Genomic DNA, 19,884 nt, shown 5'->3' on the forward strand with positions numbered 1-19,884 from the left:
ATTTCTCTAAGATCTCCAGATCTAAGATTTCATAGTGCTGGCTGGGCGTGGTGGCTCACGCCTGTAATCCCAGCACTTTGGGAGGCCGAGACCGGCGGATCACGAGGTCAGGAGATAGAGACTATCCTGGCTAACACAGTGAAACCCCGTCTCTACTAAAAATACAAAAAATTAGCCGGGTGCGGTGGCGGGCGCCTGTAGTCCCAGCTACATGGGAGCCTGAGGCAGGAGAATGGAGTGAACCCGGGAGGCAGAGCTTGCAGTGAGCCGAGATCTGGCCACTGCACTCCAGCCTGGGTGACAGAGCGAGACTCCGTCTCAAAAAAAAAGATTTCATAGTGCTATCTCTTAATTATTTTGATTAGTTCATTTTAGTTTTTTCTTAGAAAATATTCTAACAGATTTTTAAATAAGCAGAAAGACAATTAGCCTCTTGGTCATCATAATAAAAGTGTGTTGAGTTCATTAAGGAATTGAATGGAGATGAAATTTTTCCAGCAGGAGGACATTCTCTTATAGTTCAGTGATGTAAGATAAAGATGGAAACAGGAGCTTTTAAAGGGACTTTATGGGTGGCTGGCTTGGATGACTTTGTCCACACGTGGCCTCCATTGCAGCTGGCCCCAGAGTCACACCTCTAGCTCTGTCCTTTGTCTTGGGACCTAAACTTTTTTTAACCCCATCTCGGCAGCTCCAACCGATACACTACTGGCAGGTCATGCTTAACATGTCCAGACGGAGCTCCAGTCGCTCTTGCGGAGCTGGTTCTCCTCCTGATTTAGCACTACCTCTTAGGTAATGCCCTGCTGTCTTTAGTGACAGCTCTGAGACCTCTTCTGGGTCCCCTGTTTCTTCTGGTCTTTGTATTTGAACTCAGATCTATTTTTACCTCCTTTCTTTTCTCCCCTCCTGTCAAGTTGGTCACTAAATTCTCCTGTTTACTTATTCATTTTGGTTCTTCGTTTCTTGTTTATTCTCATTTTTGCATTCTACGGACATCTAGCTTCTTTCTTCTTACCTTAGGAGGTGTTCCCTAAATGCAAGGGAATGAATGCCTAAAAATCAAGGTTACCAAACAGCCAATACATGTTTTTCTGCTTCAGCATGTTAGCAGATCCTTTACATTTTGGGGTTCCTTTTCCAAGGACACTACTGCATATTTCTCCATCTTGAAGTTGACAGATATTTAGTGTCTTTTAAAAGCAGCAATGTGACTTTTGTTCCATATCCTAATGTGTTACTTTAAAAACCATAGCTGATGCAGTGAACAATGCAGCTGGCTTTGGGTTCAGCGGAGTGGATAAGAATGGGAATTTCTGTTGGGATCTGCTTTCGAACCTAAACATCTGGAAAATTGAGGTGAGTGTATGATGCTTTTAAGTCCAACTTCCATAGTGAAGAAAGCAAATGCTTTGAGTGTCATATCCCCAGAATGCTTCATCCATGTGTCTGAAGAAAAGCTGCTCTCAGGGGATTGCCAGGCTCAGCAGCCTCCTGGACATTTTGAATCTCAGAATAGTTTTTTTCTGTCTTTTTTTTTTTCTTTTTCTTTTTTAAAGATATCTACTTTCTTGACAGTTTTAATGGTTCAAGGAAGAATGACACAAAAACATCTGAAAAAGAGCCAGGAAAATCTTTTTGTTGTTTATATTCTTGTTCTTTCAACTAGAAGGTCCCAATGTGTGATCGCTCTCTCTTCTCTTTCTACCTATTTCAGTGATGAATGCAGACTGGAAGCTCCTGTATTTTTATTTCAATATTGCAAACATTCTGTGTGGTTCCTTTGGAGGCATTTATAATGCATTCACTTTTAAGAAGAATTGTCATAATGTACAACTTTTAGGCCACTAGAATAGTGTGGTTTTTCTGTCTTCATTCTTCCACCACAATTTTTGGTCTGCTGTCATTATCAGAGGTGGTCTCCTTGGGGCCACATCATTCTGGGTTTTCTTTGCATTGATAGCTCTTGGAATAAACAGGAATGCCAAGTCTCAGACCCTTTCCCCCCTTTAGCTGAATGGGCGTGATTCTCAACATGCAGAAGCATTGGGTTACTAGCCAGGTGACTCATGTTTGCTGTTGGTTTTGGTTTTCCACCTGCCACAGGGCAGACAGAGCCCACTGGAGAGTTTGGTCAGGAGGGATTGTGTGTATAGAGCAAGAAGTCAGAGATAGATGGAAACTGACCACCTGCTACCCACATTGGGTGGAAAGTAGGCCAGAAGGAGGCATGGGGGAAACCCCCAACATCTTTTGCCTGAGGCTTTTTGCATGTGGATGGCCTCCAGAGGGAAAGTGATCTGCATTTTAACTACAAAACATGGTGGAATTTATAGGGAGGATTATATTTTTACTTTTCTTTTTTTTTTAGCATTGAGACAGCGCTACTTCAAAAGACAGACAAGCAGAAAGAAATAGAAGCATGCCACTGTTATCTAAGTAAATTACATCATATGTTCAACTTAAACTCATCATGCTATTTGGTTACTCAGGTCAATCAGATTCGACAGATATTAAATGAGGGCCTACTGTGGGCAAAACATTCATTTTTGTATAGTCCTAGAGGATCTGGGGTCTCCTGTGGGTGGAAGGCCTTGGCAGATGCTGTAAGAGCGTGGCCAAGGTCCAGCATCAGTTCTGAATGAACAAATAATGCTTTTACTATTTTTTTTTTTTTTTCTTTTTTTGAGACGGAGTCTTGCTCTGTGCCCCAGGCTGGAGTGCAGTGGTGCCATCTCGGCTCACTGCAAGCTCCGCCTCCCGGGTTCACGCCATTCTCCTGCCTCAGCCTCCCAAGTAGCTGGGACTACAGGCGCCCGCCACCTCGCCCGGCTAATTTTTTGTATTTTTTAGTAGAGACGGGGTTTCACCGTGTTAGCCAGGATGGTCTCGATCTCCTGACCTCGTGATCCGCCCGTCTCGGCCTCCCAAAGTGCTGGGATTACAGGCTTGAGCCACCGCGCCCGGCCTGCTTTTACTATTGGTCGCTGCACGTGAGGCAAGAAGCAGTCCCTGGTCACGATGGGCCACAATGTAAGTGGACAAGGTCCAGCTTTCAGAATGACCTATCTCAGTTTTGGAAAAGCAGTATAGGTGATCCGTAAGCTTCTCTTTTTTACATAGATGATGTCAGAGAGAGTTCAAGTGTGTTACGACTTTTTCTCACTAACATTCTTCTCTCCCTCAAAACTCATGGACTGGCTGCCTTGGAGTTTTGTTGGGTAAATGTCCTTCAGGGTGGTCGCCCTTGACCTTCAGCTGCCTACTAGTCCCCCTAGCTATGCGCCAAAAAACAGAATCCTTCCACAGTGGACATGTCTTCAGGGTAAAGGGCTAAGTCATTAAGTATGTATTTCTTATAAAAGAAAACCAGAAGGAGAAAGTTTACATTGTCATCATACATTTGATATAGAATAAGGAGGTAAAGAAAAACAAGGAAGTCTGATTAGTTAAGACACCCCAAGGCTGGGCTTATAGCATTTTATTAGCCATAGAAGAAATAGATAAATAAAACTCCTTGAGGTTTTGAAATAAAAACTCACAATAAAAAGATCTATTTTCCATCTATCTTCCTTCCTCCCTCTTTTCTCTCCCTTCCTCCTTCCTTCTGTCCCTTACAGACATACTACATTAGGCCAATGTGTGGCCTGTATATGATTTTCTTATGGTTGAAAACACTTCAGAAAAAAGTGGCACTTAGACTTTCTACCTTCTTTAGGAATTCTGATCCTTGTATGTTTGCATCATGCTTTTTATTTTATATTATTTTATTTATTTATTTTTGAGATGGAATCTTGCTCTGTTGCCCAGGCTGGAGTGCGGTGGTGCGATCTCAGCTCACTGCAACCTCTGCCTCCCAGGTTCAAGCAATTCTCTTGCCTCAGCCTTCTGAGTAGCTGGGGTTACGGGTGCCCGCCACCATGCCCAGCTATTTTGTATTTGTAGTAGAGATGGGGTTTTGCCATGTTGGCCAGGCTGGTCTTGAACTCCTGACCTCAGGGGATCCGCCCACCTCGGCTTCCCAAAGTGCTGGGATTACAGGCGTGAGATACCACGCCCAGCTGCATCGTGCTTTTTATCACTAGACTTGGATAAGACCTTTTTTTTTTTGTTTGTTTTTTCTAAAGAGAAAACGCAGGTAATGGGTTATCATGGGGATGTGCCTTCTCAGTAGTTGATTTGCTTGCGTCACTGCCAGTTGGGTGATATTTGTTTCCTTTCCTGTGTTTTGATCCCTTCATGCATAAAATCTCTTAGTATTCCAGAAACAATTGGAAACGTTGGAACCTGAGTAGCTATCTATAGAGTTAACTGCACAAGACTGACCTAGTTTTAGAGGGCTACACAGTGAAAAGATGACAATTAAATTTAAGCTGTCCCCGTAAAGGCACCAAATTCCCATGATTAAACTTTTCCTGGGGCAAATTCCTTTTTAGAATATTTAATTATAAAATTCAGATGGCTTAAAAAATTTTAACCAGAGTGGAAGGGAAACCCACAAAACGTTCCTTCAGTTTTCCCGTAATTTGAAAATACATTTTGAAAAAAAATTGAGATCTTGCAAGCCAAGTTTTAGTTGCAAAGTGGATCTTATAAACAGCAGAAAATTGTCCTGTGTAGGAAGGAACAGCTGATTTGCTCTTGACTGTGAGTAGTCACTATTGAAATACCGTATCTAACCTGCTGCCAGGGAAACTGGGGAGAACTTCCCATTACTTGGGGTATTTTTAAAGTTAATGATAGGTGTTATTTTCTTCTTTCCAGACTGCCACAAGTTTCAAAATGTACTTGGAAAACTGGAATATTCAGACAGCTACTTGGCTAAAGTGGTAAGAAAAACAAAAACGACCTCATTACTTAGGGCACTGGGATATGTTTGGAGGGGAGTCAGTAGCTGAACAGTGGGAGTCTGCCTGTGGCAATGTCATCTGACACTCTTGTTTTGTATTAACATCTGTGCCCCGTAAATGAAAAAGTAGAAATACAGTGATTTGAGAAGGTCATAATGTAGCATATTTATTTTATAACCCTGAATGCTGCCATTCCTGTATACCAGGTCCTGGTTTTATCCTCCATCAATCCCATGAGATGTTGTGAGTCATTACCCCCATTTTACAGGTGAGGAAAAGTGAGACCCAGAGAGGTTATGTCACTTGCCCAAAGTCACCCAGCTAAGGGACAGATACAAGTACAAATGGTCTGCTTTCAGAATTAGATGATTCTTCTTCTTCTTCTTCTTCTTCTTCTTCTTCTTCTTCTTCTTCTCCTTCTCCTTCTTCTTCCTCTTCTTCCTCTTTTTTTTTTTTTTTTTTTTTTTTTTTGAGAAGGAGTTTCACTCTGTCACTCAAATTAGAGTGCAATGGTGCGATCTTGGCTCACTGCAACCTCTACCTCCTGGGTTCAAGTGATTCTCCTGCCTCAGCCTCCCGAGTAGCTGGGATTACAGGTGTCCACCACCAAGCCTAGCAAATTTTTTGTATTTTTAGTAGTGATGAGGTTTCACCATGTGGGCTAGGCTGATCTCAAACTCCTGACCTCAGGTGATCCACTTGCCTCAGCCTCCCAAAGTGCTGGGATTACAGGCGCGAGCCACCGCACCCGGCCCAGAATTAGATTCTTGCCCTCTCTGCTGTGCTGCCTCTTACCTTGAGAGAGAGTCTATTGCTCAGATGTCAAGGAAGGTTAATGCCTGCATCAAATCACCGATGACTGCAGTGTTCACCCCTAGCAGTAAACGCTTTATGGTATCCCAGATGTTTATTCTTTTAAAATTTATATTTTTGTTGATATTTCCCTATCCTTTTGTTTTCCTACATGTTCCAAAATTAAAAATGTTATTTACTACAGAAATAATAATATGCCGTCCTTGAAGCAGCAAGCTCTGTTACCTAGTGATATGCCTATCATAATTAATACAGGGAGTATGTAAAAATATTAAGCTTTAAAGGAGATTCTACTGTTTTGTTAAGCAGCATCTTTCATGGGTCAAAACATTGGGGTAAGAGAAGAGACAGAGTGTGTAGTAATTCCTCCAAAGTAAACTCATGCAGTATTTTCTGACAATTGATCTGAACATAGCCATCTTGAAATTTTGGCCTCAACATTATTGCTATTAATTAATTTTGCAGATGATTTTAGCATAAACTTCTGTTTCTACATACAGAGTACTCCCAATGTGCTGAGTCATCCAATGTCCAAATCTGCTCTCAGTCCTGTGTTCATCTCTCCAAATGCATTCTTTTTCTTTGTATGAAGAGGGAGCCATCATGCTTAGTTTGTGTTTAAATTGGTTGCTGTTGACCACCCATACAGTGCTGTGTTGGTGTTACCTGTTTGAATTTCTATTTTATTTTTTATTTGGGTCCTCTCATTTAGCAAATGAGGTGGTGGCTTCCTTAGAGTGCCACTGGCAATTCATAGACTGAGTTTTGGGGGGAAATTCCGTATCACTTTTTTTTCAAATAAACAGTCAGAAAGCCAAAAACCTTCAGGGTATTTGCTGACATTTGCTAGATTGTCACAGTATCACTCTTTAAGGCAGATTCATGGATTGAAGTCTGATAGACACTGGGAGACCTGAAGAGGTCACATAACCGACATATTGATTTTGTAATGGAGTCATTGCCAAAAGAGATGAACAGGGTGATGGTGCTGATTAGGTTAGATGGCATAGGAGCCTGGTGGGAAAGGTAAATTAATTTTTACTAAATAAGGATATTCATTTCTAAAGACCCTGATTCCAAAATTGTTACTGACAATGGCACTTACTTAAGCACCCCCAGTAAATGAGGCCATTGGTGGATTAAGCATCTGTAAGGCAGGAACTCCTGCTGGGTGGAAAGTGATCACTCAGACCTATAACAGATGTAACAGATGTAGTGTGATGGGTCCAGATCATTTAGTCTATGGAAATTAAAAATGTATAACATCCCTTCAAAAGGCTGAGCTGTGAATTACCTATCTGGTAACGCTTAAGGAAATCAGGGTAGTCCAGGCTGCTTGGATTGCACTGCAAGTCCCTGAAGACGGTTAGGGAGGCATCGCATCAGTAATGGACCAAATGATTTCTGCATAGTCTTATCCAAGAAACAACAGCTGTAGTTAGAAGTTTCTGGTATGTTTCACCTGTGTCTTGTTCCTTCCTGTCTTCACAGCGTGTGCTATGAACGGGTTCCATGGTACCCCACGGTGCTAACCTTCATCCTCTCTGCTTTGTGGCATGGTGTCTACCCCGGATACTATTTTACCTTCTTAACTGGAATTCTTGTCACATTAGCAGCTAGAGCGGTAAGCATCCTTTAGGCCTAGGGTCTTTCCCCTCAGCAATCTGATGCCTGCATGTTTGTTATCTGTTGGGTCCTAGTAGGGTTGGGGGTGGGATGTGAACATGGGAGCGATGTTTTGAAAAATCAAACAGTATGCAAGAGTTTTCCCATTAGAGAAATACTTGAATATGTAGGAACCTGGAGTCATTACAAAAATGGTTAACCATTTTATGTTCGTAGTTTGCGAAACAAAAGGAATTGTAGGGACAATGTTTAGTACCCTAAGAGATGAAAACATTTTTAATCGTTAAAGTCTGTGAACATATACAGTCTACTAAGTACAGATGATGATGATGATTAATTAATGTAGGCACCATAGGACTTCAATTTGCTTATACTTTGCTTAATTTCTCATTTCATTACTCTGAGCCTAGAAATAACTCACAAAGTCTCTTGAGCAGTCAATGAGGTAGCGGCCACAGGAAGTGAGTCTGTCGGAGATTAATCTAACCTCGTGTGTTCACATGCCCAACGCAGTTAGCTTAGTTTGTGTTTGTGAATTTTGTAAATTTGCTTCTCTAGGTTTTTTCAGGAGCCTGTAGTTTCTCTAGATTGTTCTGCAATTTGCTTGTTGTACAGCACGATAATAAAGAATAAAACTTTCCTCCAAGAAGAAGACGAGCATGCATAGAAGTAATTGTGATTCAGTGCTTTCGTTGCCAAATACAGGAGTTTTGTATTTAATTTTATTTTAATCTTTGATTGTGATTGTGGCCTTCCTTATTTCTGATGCCAAGAGTTTTTATTGACATTGGTTGAGCCATATTTTGGATGTGAATTCAGGAGCCCCCACATAGCTATCCACTCACCGTTTAATTCATTTTATCCTGTGAAGGTTTCAGGAGCCCTACTATGTGCTAGTCAGTGATTTAGGTGTTGGGCTACTGCAGTGAACAAGACAAGAGTCCCTCCCCTGAGGACTTCTTGTTTTAGTCAGACACAGGTGTGCTGGAATATATATATATATGAACAAAGTGAATTACTGTTCATGCTGGCTAGTATACTTTTGAAATTAAGTGCAAATTTTACGTATTTGTACATAGAAAACAGGGGGGACATTTTCTTCTCTCCTGTTCATGTAACTATTTAGATTATAAAAGAAAAGAACAAGTGGTCAGGCCAAATTAAGAAATAAAACTCAGAATTCTGTTTGCTAATATATCCAGAGGATTATTCCCTCAGGTGTCTTTTACTCTACGGTCTCAACTGGCGTAAAGGCTCAGATTTGTGTAGAGCTTTTCTTTTGGATGGCCTGGAAACACTATTCGCAAACAAATTATGTAGGGGATAGAGAGGAGAGAGTTGATAGAACAGTGTTTTTATTTTGTCTAGAAGGAGATTGAACTCAACAGTCATGAAGTATCTTTGGGCCCTAGAAGTTACCCAGTAAAATCTCACACCTGACGTGCAGCATTGCTCGATGGATGGACCCTGGTCTCTGTCCTGAGGAACTTAGGGCTGACAGGCAGCCTTGGGCACTGATGCGTCTTCTGCTTTGAGGCTGACCTGCCTATTGCCCAGCCATTGTTTCCAGCTCTGCCTTTGACCTGAATCTGGAAACTGGGGGTCTTTCTAGAGCCAGATCTAGTCACATGTGTCAGAAGACCTACAAAGGAGTGTATCCTTTGACCTAGCATTTTCCATTTCAAAGAATTGTCTTTACCTAAGTCTCAGTTTCTTTATCTGTAAAATGGGAATCATGATGCTAACATATTAAGCTTGATGAGAGAATCAACCAGAGATGAGTCATGCAAAGCATTAACACAGGCTTGGCACAGAGTAAGCACTCAGTAAATGGTAGCTGCTTGTATTATTAGTAATAGTAATATTATTTGTGTTATCATTACCTGAAGGAAGTAACTAGGAAACAGGGCAGAGATTTATTTACAAGGATATGCATCACAGAATTGTTTATAATAGCAAAATGGAATGGAAAGACAAGCTAACTCTTCCAGATTAACTTAAAATTATATTAGAGATTAATATTTACTGACATGGAAAAAAGTGCATGATATATTACTAAATGAAAAAATGAGCTAGAAATTATATTGGTGCCAGTAAGAATATTAACATGGATGCATATGAATAGAAAAAGCTTGGATGGCTCTGCGCCAAGTTTTTAAGTGATGCTTTCCTTTGGGAGGTGTTAAAAGAGAAAGAACATTTTTTTTGTTTGCTTAGTTGTTTGACCATTTTTCTATAGTGAACACGTATTATTATTATTATTATTTTAATAAGAAAAGTTGTCCAGGCACAGTGGCTCACACCTGTAATCCCAGCACTTTGGGAGGCTGAGGCGGGAGGATTGCTTGAGCCCAGGCGTTCAAGACTAGCCTAGGCAGCAAAGCGAGACCCACATCTCTGCAAATTTTTTTAAAAAAATTAACTGGGCATGGTGGCATGTGCCTGTAGTTTCAGCTACTTGGGAGGCTGAGGTGGGAGGATCATTTGAGCCCAGGAGTTTTAAGCTGCAGTTAGCTATGATTGTATCATTGCACTTCAGCCTGGGTGACAGAGTAAGACTCTGTCTTGAAAAAAAAAAAAAGGAGTCCTGATGGTATTTGTAGCTGAGAATACAACTCAGATGTTGGTCGTCTTCTGTAGCCTGTGTTGCTGTGGCATACTACCTGCATGCGCAGAGTAGAAGTTGTCATTTGTTTTTTACCCGCTCCTCACTGCAGTTGCCTGTGTTGGCTTGCAGGTCAGGAACAACTACAGACATTACTTCCTTTCTTCAAGAGCTCTCAAGGCTGTGTATGATGCAGGCACCTGGGCCGTCACTCAGCTGGCTGTCTCTTACACGGTGGCACCCTTCGTGATGTTGGCAGTTGAACCGACCATCAGCTTATACAAGTAAGTTTCCATTGTTCTCAGTCGCCATCTAGTAAACAACTCTATTTTCACTGTGTTTGACTTAGGAGGCAGTACATTGAATGAAGCAGTCCTAAACACTTCGAACGGGGGCTTCGGTGTGGGAAATGTCCATAGAAGCTTTAAAAGGAAGTGGCTGTCCTGGAGACGCCAGTGTACAAATTCCAATACATACGAGCACATTTGACAGGAATCCGTTAAGCCATTCAGAATGTCACTCAGGGGCCCTCTCATGGCAGTATATTTTGAAGGGATGGACCCTGATTAAAAAAAAAACTCAGAGGGTGAATTTGCTGCCCTTAGCTCTTCCTCCTGGAGGATAGGAGGTAGGCTGTATTGGGGACTATGAGGTGTCTGAGAGCAGGACAGAAATGGAGGCAGGAGTTGGGGTGCGGCTGAGGCTGGCATTGTCTGATCGAGTGGTGTGCAGAAGGGCTCCCTGGTGAGGCTGGTGGGGGATTTATGCGGCCAGTAGCACGTGTTGGAGGGGCGTATGTGGAATTGAGGCTGGAGGAGGAGGAGGCTTGCACCACAGACCAACCCTTATAGTCAAACACCTGTGCTCCAGGTGAACTAATTACTGACTTTCATTCTTGCACAGTTATGTGTGATGAGTTGTGTTTCTCCACGGTTGTGAAGTGGTTGAGCACATGCTCTTGTGAACTGATGGTGTGTGACCTCTGGCAAGTTGTTAACCTCTTTTACCTGTGTTTTCTCAACTGGAAAATGAGGCTGAGAAGAGAACTCACCTGAGAGCACCATCGTTAGTGCTGGGTGTTAGAATTAATGAGGTAAATGTGCAGAGGGCTCAGGCCAGTATCTGGCATATAATCTGTACCTAATAAATGCTACCTTGCATGATTTAATGAGTTGCACGGGCTTTTCTAGGTTAACTTTGGAACATCGTATCAGTTTTTAAAAGGTGACTTGGAGGCCGGGTGTGGTGGCTCACGCCTGTAACCCCAGCACTTTGGGAGGCCCAGGTGGGTGGATCACGAGGTCAGGAGATCGAGACCATCCAGGCTAACATGGTGAAACCCCGTCTCTACTAAAAATATGAAAAATTAGCCGGGCGTGGTGGCGGGCGCCTGTAGTCCCAGCTACTCAGGAGGCTGAGGCAGGAGAATGGTGTGAACCCGGGAGGCGGAGCTTGTAGTGAGCCCAGATCGCGCCACTGCACTCCAGCCCTGGGAGACAGCGAGACTCCGTCTCAGAAAAAAAAGAAAAAAAAAAAGGTGACTTAGAAATAAACAGTACAAACACACCTTCTTTTTAAGTTGAGAATTCCCTATAGCTGATGGAGGGGTCATGGAGGGATTGAAGAAGTTTTTACTACTCAGTATGTGTGTAAGTATCTGTAAGTGGGATGATTTATTTGAGGCTATAGAAAGAGAAGGTTGAGGGAACCATACAACACTGATCAATGACGTCCATGCTGTTACAATATATGCTTTTATACTTCTAGTTGGGTGATAAGAAGTTATATCAATATAACATGGAAGCTGTGCTGGTTTATACCCAAATTTTTCTATGCAAAGGGGTGTCAGAAGAGTGGGAAGAGAATTATAAGCTTCTGTCAAAAAGAAGCCATCAGTTCAGCTGCTAGAGAGGTAGGAGTCATTTCAGTCCTGGATGAAGAAAATGGAACTGAGAAACCCAATATATGTGGCCATTGAGCATTTGAAATGCAGCTAGTGGCGCAGAGGAACCAAATTTTCAATTTTATTGAATTGTAATTAATTAGAATTTTAACAGTCACGTGTTGCCAGCGGCTATTCCAGATTGATGACACCTCAAACAGGAGCCCCCTTCACTGGGACTCCCTCCTCAGAGAGGCGCACCCCCAAGCTGGCATTCTGACTGCTTCTGCCTCCTTGTGCCCACCTAGGGCTGCCCCACGTGCTTCCAGCTCCAGTTTCATTCCTATTTGTCAGTGCCCTCAAGCCAACATTTGCCCTTTTGTCTTCTGCATTTTTAACATGCCCAGAAGCAGCCTTTGGCACCATTGAGCTGTCTGCAGGGGCTGTCCAAATTGTTTCCTTTAGAGCTCTGTTTTTGTTACAGAGTCCTCCTAGGTTTTGAGTTATGTATTTCTAACATGATTTTTTTTTTCCCCTGTAAGCCCTGGTATTCTAAGCCCCTGATATTGCCTCATAAGAGATTTTTAAGGAATATATTGATCATGTTATAGCAGAAGCGCCTGTATTCCACTCAGTATCATGTAATACCTGTAGTGTGCTAGGCATTGTGCTAGAATGTGGGGCTAGAATGGAAAGCAAAATATAGAAATCATTTCTGCTCTCACTGGGGTGATAGCTTGATGGGAAAGACAGGTAGTAATTGACAAATGTATAAATACATGCTGAGATCGTACTTTTAGTGAATGATATAGAGTTTTAAGAGAGTATGTAACAGGAATCTGCCTCAGCCTAGGCATTGGGCACATCTTTTTGAGCTCAGTGCTGGAGGTTGTGCAGTGGGAGTGAAGCAGGCTCAGTGTGTGTGAGCATTGTGGGCAGTGCTCCAGACTGGGAAACAGCCTGGAAAAGCCCCGTCATGTAGCCTCCCATAGTGTAGCATGACGCTCCATGCACTGAAGACCAGGGAAACGTGAATGTAGGCAGAACATAGAATCCAAGGTGGAGGGAGGTGAGCTGAGCTGAGGAGAGCAGAGGGTAGGTATCAGTGTCCCTGTTTATCACATGAGGAAGTGGAGGCTCAGAGAAGGTGAGTAACAAAATTTACACAGCAGCTAGATGTTAAACCCGAGTTTCAGACTCAGCGTTCCCTTAATAGCAATATCAGTAGTGGAGTTCCTAAAAATTTCTTTAGGAGAAGTTATTTTGGATGCAAACTACTGCTTGGGGATCATAATAAGTGATTTGTTAGTGATAATATTGCATTTAGCCAACTAAAACAACAATTCCTGGGCTTAGGCAGGAACTCAAGGGGCAGAATTAAATTATCAAGTAGCTTTTCACTTATTTTTAAAAACAACCCAGAATATTTTTTTTAAACGTCTTTGTTTAGGATGAAACAGGAGTTGACATTTTTTGGGTCAAGTAGGCCTATTTTAAATGATCCAGCCTAGTGTATTTTCTGGTTTCTAGTTATTTATATAATTTAAGTTTCCTGTCTAGATCAGCTCTGTCCAATAGAAGTTTCTATGATGGCTGGGCATGGTGGCTCACGTCTGTAATCCCAGCACTTTGGGAGGCCAAGGCGGGCGGATCATGAGGTCAGGAGTTTGAGACCAGCCTGGCCAGCATGGTGAAATCTCGTCTCTACTAATTATACAAAAAATTAGCCGGGCATGTTGGCATGTGCCTGTAGTCCCATCTACTAAGGAGGCTGAGGCAGGAAAATTGCTTGAACCCGGCAGGTGGAAATTGCAGTGAGCTGAGATCACACCACTGCACTCCAACCTGAGCGACAGAGTGAGACTCCATCTCAAAAAAAAAAAAAAAAGAAGTTTCTATGATGACAGAAATACTCTACATCTGTGCCATCTGAGATGCTGGCCACCCAACATGTGTGGCCAGTGAGCATTTGAAATGCAGCTAGGTGGACGGAGGAACTGAATTTTTAATTTTATTGAATTTTGATTAATTAGAATTTTAACAGCCACATGTTGCCAGCGGCTATTCCAGATTGATTACACCTCAAACAGTGTTTTCATAATCTTTTAAGAAAATCCCTGAATTTGGACAAGAAAGAAAATTGCATAGTTTTTTAGTGATGGCAGGCCTGGTTGTGTTCCAGATCTGTTCCTCCCCTTTGGCGAAATTCAGTAGCCAGCAGTAAACCACAGATGTTTGCAAACGCTTTTCTCAGTAGATCCTCATTGCTTAACGTTGAAATTTCGCTTGTACTTCATTGTTAAGTCTAGTCAGTCTAGTCAGTGTTCAGTCGAGAGTGGCTTCAGATCTCAGCCTTAGAGTGCTCAGTCTAACTTCTTTAAGTTGTAAATGAGCCCAAGTGAATACTCAAATATATTATGAACGAACCTTTCGATGAAATCATTTTGAAAAGCAAATTCACATACATCATTTTGTCTTTAATTGGATAACTCTTTCTTAAATTCAGTGGGTAATAACGTTAGAATTTGTTTCTCTTTTTGTTTTTTGAGTTGGGGTTCTCCTCTGTTGCCGAGGCTGGAGTGCAGTGGCGTGATTGCGATCTCAGCTTGCTTCCGCCTCTGCCTCCTGGTTCAGGTGATCCTCCCACCTCAGCCTCCCACCTCAGCCTCCTGAGTAGCTGGGATTACAGTCATGTGCCACCGCACCTGCCTAATATTTTTTATTTTTGTAGAGATGGGGTTTTGCCATGTTGCCCAGGCTGTTCTCAAACTCCTGGGCTCAAGCATTCTACCCACCTTGGCCTCCAAAGTGCTGGGATTACAGGCCTGAGCCACTGCACCTGGCCAGAACATTAGAATTTGCATAGAAACTTTCATAGATGGCAAACTCTTTGAGAGCAGGAACCCCGCCTAATTCATCTTTACATCTGGGTCCTTAGGCCAGTACCTGACATGATCAATAAATGTTAGTTTAGTCTTTCTATAATAGAAAGATGAAATATTCCTTCAAATTTTAGAGAAATATGAAATGTCAGAAGAGGTTACTAAACCTCACTAGGTGTTTTCCACTTGATGCTCAAAGTAGCTGGATTTTACCTAACATAATTGTCCCAGTGTAGATTTGGCCACATATGAAAGATTAAGGCAAAGCTCAAGAACAAAGTATAACATATTTTGGATGTGCAGATTTTGAAAGCTGGAGTTATCTGTGGCTAAGGTGTGCCCGTGAGAATCCCAGTCTATACCTGTTAAACCAGCGTGTTTATCTGTGGAGCACTTTTTCCACTCTCAGTAATGTCTTGGTTTAGACAGTAAATTAGATGGTCACTTGCTGTGGCTGCTTACCCCTTCCCTGGTTAAACAGCTGTTAATCATGTACTTGTCTTGTTTCCATTCCCACATGGGAAGGGGTGGAGGCTGGTGCCTTTTTGTAGATCCAGTTTATTGTTTTGCATATCCTAAGCAGTAAATGCTTACTGAAAGAATAAATGAATGCATGTATGTTCGCTTCTGTACGAGCTCTTCACTATTCTGTAAATATTGTCGGGGAGGCATTCCTCCTGCTAAAGGATGGAGAAGTTTAGGGGCATATGCGAGTTTTCTGATTCTAATGTGCCTGACCTTATAATCACAGAAGTTAGGGAATGATGCATAAATTAATTGTGCTTTCCTCCTTCCCCATCGTTATTTTCCTTTCTTCAAAAAGCATTAGGGAAAATATAAGTTGAACCTTTCCAAATGGATCTAGAACAGTTGTGCCAATGCAGCTGTTTCTAATTACTTGCATGTATTGATATGCTCGATATTTATTGCATATCTACGTTGTACATACTGCTGAATACTACGCTTCGCAATAGAAATCCACAAACATCAAAAGCAAAACTTGTTTTTTTATTAGTTTAGATGACAGTTATTTTTAGGGTTGTGGACTGGATTTTCAAAATCGGGATTCTTCTAGCTCATAAGACACAAAAGAAGAAGCTTTTATACTTGAGTAGAGCAATGGGTTAAAGTGTTAGTTGCATTGTGTTTAGGGAATAGGATACAGTCATATGTTGCTTACCAACAGGGATATGTTCTGCGAAATGCATTGTTAGGCAATTTAATTGTTGTTTGAACAGCATAGTGTATACTTGCACAAACCTAGATAGTATAGTCTACTATACACTGAGGCTATATGGGATAGCCTATTGTTCATAGGCTGCAAACTGGTGCAGTATGTTACCATACTGAATACTGTAGGCAATTTAAACACAATGGTAAGTATTTGTGTATCTAAACATAGAGAAGGTACAGTAAAAATCTGGCAAAGATAAAAAAGGATACACCTGTATTACCATGAATGGAGCTTGCAGGACTGGAAGTTGCTCTGGGTGAGTCAGTGAGTGAGTGGTGAGTGAGTGTGAAGGCCTAGGACATCACTGTACACTACTGTAGACTTTAGAAACACCATACACTTAGTCTGTACTAAATTTATTAAGAAAACTTTTCCTCAATAATAAAGTAACCTTAGCTTACTGTCACTTTTTTAACTTTATAAACTTTAAACGTTTTGAAAACGGACTCTTTTGTAATAAAACACCTTGGTTAAAACAAACATGGTGGCCGGGCATGGTGGCTCATGCCTGCAATCCTAGCAGTTTGGGAGGCCGAGGTAGGTGCATCACCTGAGGTTGGGAGTTTGAGACCAGCCTGACCAACATGGAGAAACCCTGTCTCTACTAAGAATACAAAATTGGCCGGGTGTGGTGGCGCATGTAGTCCCAGCTACTTGGGAGGCTGAGGCAGGAGAATCGTTTGAAACTGGGAGTTGGAGATTGTGGTGAGCTGAGATCATGCTATTGCACTCCAACGTGGGCAACAAGAGCAAAACTCCATCTCAAAAACAAACAAACAAAAAAAGAAACAACAACAACAAACATGGTACAGGTATACAAACATTTTTCTTTATGTTTTTTGTAAGCTATTTTCTATTTTGTTTTTTACTTTTGAAACCTTTTTTATTAAAAAAATTAAGACACAAACACACATCAGCCTAGGCTGCATAAGATCAGGATCATCAGTATCATTGTGGTCCACCTCCACATCTTGTCTCATTGTGGGAGGTCTTCAGAGGCAATAACACGCATGGAGCTGTCATCTCCTGTGATAACAGTGCCTCTGGAATCCCTCCTGAAGAACCTGCCTGAGGCTGTTTTACAGTTAACTTTATTTCTTAATAAGTAGAAGGAGTATACTCCAAAATAACAAGGGAAAGTATAGTATTGTAAATATATAAACCAGTTACAGAATCATTCACTGTCATTATCAAGTACTATGTATTGTACGTGATAGTATGTGCTAGACTTTTATTCAACCGACAGCGTAGTACTGTTTACACCAGCATCACCACAAACACATGAGCAATGCGTTGCCTATGATGTTGCAATGGCTACGACGTCACTAGGTGATAGGAATTTTTCAATTCTATTATAATCTTATGGGGCCATCATCATTAATGTGGTCCATCATTGGCTGAAATGTCCTTAAGTGTCATATGACAATACTGGGTTTGAATTTGGTCTTGGGAGTCCTTAGACTTTGAATATTGCAGGTGTCTGGCTGTCGTGGGGTTAATTCTCTTGGTTGGCCTGTTATGTCAATGGGACGGTACCATGTATATCCACAGATGAGCCGGTTGGTTTGCCCTGCCCGGTTTTGTGGTTTCAGTCTATCCGTGACCCACTCACCTACCAAAGGGAGTTATCTGTGGAGTGAATCAAGGGAAGCCTGAGCGCAGACAGGTCTCCTACTGCCAAAAACAGTGCTCTCACTTACCATACTGTAGGTGATGTAATTAGGTGATGTTTCCTGTCTACATCCTTATTTGAAATATAATTTTTGTGTATTTTTATTCCCAGGTCCATGTACTTTTATTTGCATATCATAAGTCTCCTGATAATACTATTTCTGCCAATGAAACCACAAGCTCATACGCAAAGGCAGCCTCAGACTGTGAACTCTATCAATAAGAGAAAAACAGATTGATACCTCCAAGAGAAGCGGACAAGCAGAACTGCAGAACTTTCGAAAGATGAGATGACAAGGCTCAAGGGTTCCTCCGGTGACTTAGAGGCGATGTTTACATGCATCTTTATTTTGTTCTTTTTTAAAGTGCAGGGAGTATTTTTATAAAGCCTTTTTGTACGGATAAATCGGCCATGTCCAGGTTATTGGTTTTAATATTTTATAGGACATTTGAGTGGTGCGGCAGTGTGTGGAGAATGTGCCAGAGCTGCAGAGACGGTCCATTCTGGGATGCTGGCTTTTTGCCCTTCCAGCATGATTTCCAGCTACTGTGACCTGGATGCTGGAACCCAGGCATTGGCTCCAAAAATTAGAAGGCGAGTGCTGAGAAGACTTGACACAGGTTTCTCAAATCAGAATATACTTAGACATGGTGGTTCCCTGGGAAGCCCCAGATCCTTTGACTTGTGACGTTACTGGTTTGCAGACATAATAACTACACTCAGAGGACCATGGAGGCGGAGGGATCATGGTTTCAGGGCACTGAAAACTCTACGAGTCAAGAGGACTAGTGCATGGACTGAAAGTCAGACATGCCCTCAAATAGGCTGCATTTTTTTTTTCCAGGAATGTAACCTTTCCCCTTTTTCTTCTGACCTGAGCCAAGACTGAAAATCAGAAAGTTTCCTGTACGTGGAGCTGAAGAGGGGTTGCTGTTTCCCGAATGTTTTCCAGTTCACAGGCGCCGCCTGCCTGCCCGGGGATGGCCTTGAGAAGACACCCAAATGTACATGAGGCAGCAGAATGCCTTTTAGGAAATTTTTAAAAAGTAATTTAAAGTTATATAGAAGTTTGGTAAGAAGAAGCAGTTGTTTCTCTCTTCTCCCCTCATTTCATGGAGGTGTTAATGATCATGGCTGGCCGTGATGTACGCATGGGCCGATTTTCATTTTTTCAGTTTCATGGCTGAGAAATTCAGCTTTGTTCTAGTTGAATCATCATATTGGAAAGCAGATGTTGAAATTTGTCTTTTCTATCTTTGTTATGAATGTGCTATGGCCCCTTTTGGAGACTTCTATTGGGTAATATTCCATGTGAGAGAAGGAAACATGATATTAAATGTTGTGAAAAATAATAATGATGATAATAATACAATATATGCTGCAATGGTGTACTCTCAATCAGGTTGCTTGGGAGGAGAAAATTTATTCAAATCCAATGATAAAACATTAGTTTCTTATTGAATAAACAGTTATGTTCCCATATAAAGGAAATGTTTCTGATGGGAAGAATTGCTTTTTGTCTGTGAATAGAGACTTGATGTTCAGAAGCCTCTGTGTGTGTGTGTGTGTGTGTGTGTGTGTGTGTGTTTTAACAAATGTGCACCAACTTAAGGTTTTACTGTATATTTCAGGCCCTTGGGTGTCTTGTGTTTTGGTATAATTTCAGATCTTTATTCCCAACTTTGCAGGTAGGATTTTACCCCCTTTCACAGATGAGGGTACTGAGAATCAGAGAGACTTTTGCCAATTGCCGTAAGATCACAGCATTAGTGGTAGAGCTGAGATTTGTGTCCCAGATGGTCCTATGAAGACCACCAGCTGTGAGTCTTTCCATAAGGTGTCCCACTGGTGCTTCTCTTAGGATAGTGAAATGTGAATGTAATGTGCCTGTCCCTCTTAAGCATGCATACAGTCCTGGTGCGGGGGGCGAGTACTAGAACCCAAACTCTAGTCCTTATTTGGGATAGTGAAAATTAAGAAGTAGTAGATGTGAGCTAGTGCATGAGTCTCACCCTACTTTAACAAGGAAATCTTGGGGCAACCCAACTTTGCTATCTCAGGAAGAATCTTAGATAGTGGGTAGGGAAAGGGGCTGTAGGTACCTAAAATCTATCAGAGTTTGTCTCCACCAGGAATAGCTTGAGGTACAAGCTTCCTGTCTCAGGAAGAATCTTAGTTAGTGGGTAGGGGAAGGGGTTGTAGGTACCTAAAATCTATCAGAGTTTGTCTCCACCAGGAATAGCTTGAGGTACAAGACCAAAAAAAATGTACATCTTATAAACTAGCAAAAATGGTAAAAATTACCATTGGTGTGTAGTAA

At 41.8% G+C, this 19,884-nt stretch overlaps 1 protein-coding gene across 2 annotated transcripts in view; it reads left to right on the plus strand.

Moving 5' to 3' along the window:
• MBOAT1 (membrane bound glycerophospholipid O-acyltransferase 1) overlaps positions 1–19,050 on the plus strand; it is a 111,160-nt gene extending 92,110 nt beyond the window's left edge. For both annotated transcript variants that reach the window (XR_012434212.1, XM_005553938.5), the window contains 5 exons: positions 1,256–1,359; positions 4,765–4,829; positions 7,155–7,287; positions 10,027–10,178; positions 17,676–19,050. Coding sequence is in view for 1 of the 2 variants with exons in the window: in XM_005553938.5 (XP_005553995.3) it covers positions 1,256–1,359; positions 4,765–4,829; positions 7,155–7,287; positions 10,027–10,178; positions 17,676–17,802 (581 nt within the window). In the remaining variant the exon portion in view is untranslated. The remainder of the gene's footprint in view (positions 1–1,255; positions 1,360–4,764; positions 4,830–7,154; positions 7,288–10,026; positions 10,179–17,675) is intronic.
• The last annotated feature ends 834 nt before the right edge of the window (positions 19,051–19,884 follow it).

Source organism: Macaca fascicularis, chromosome 4 (assembly GCF_037993035.2).
Source record: "Macaca fascicularis isolate 582-1 chromosome 4, T2T-MFA8v1.1".
Lineage (NCBI taxonomy): Eukaryota > Metazoa > Chordata > Mammalia > Primates > Cercopithecidae > Macaca > Macaca fascicularis.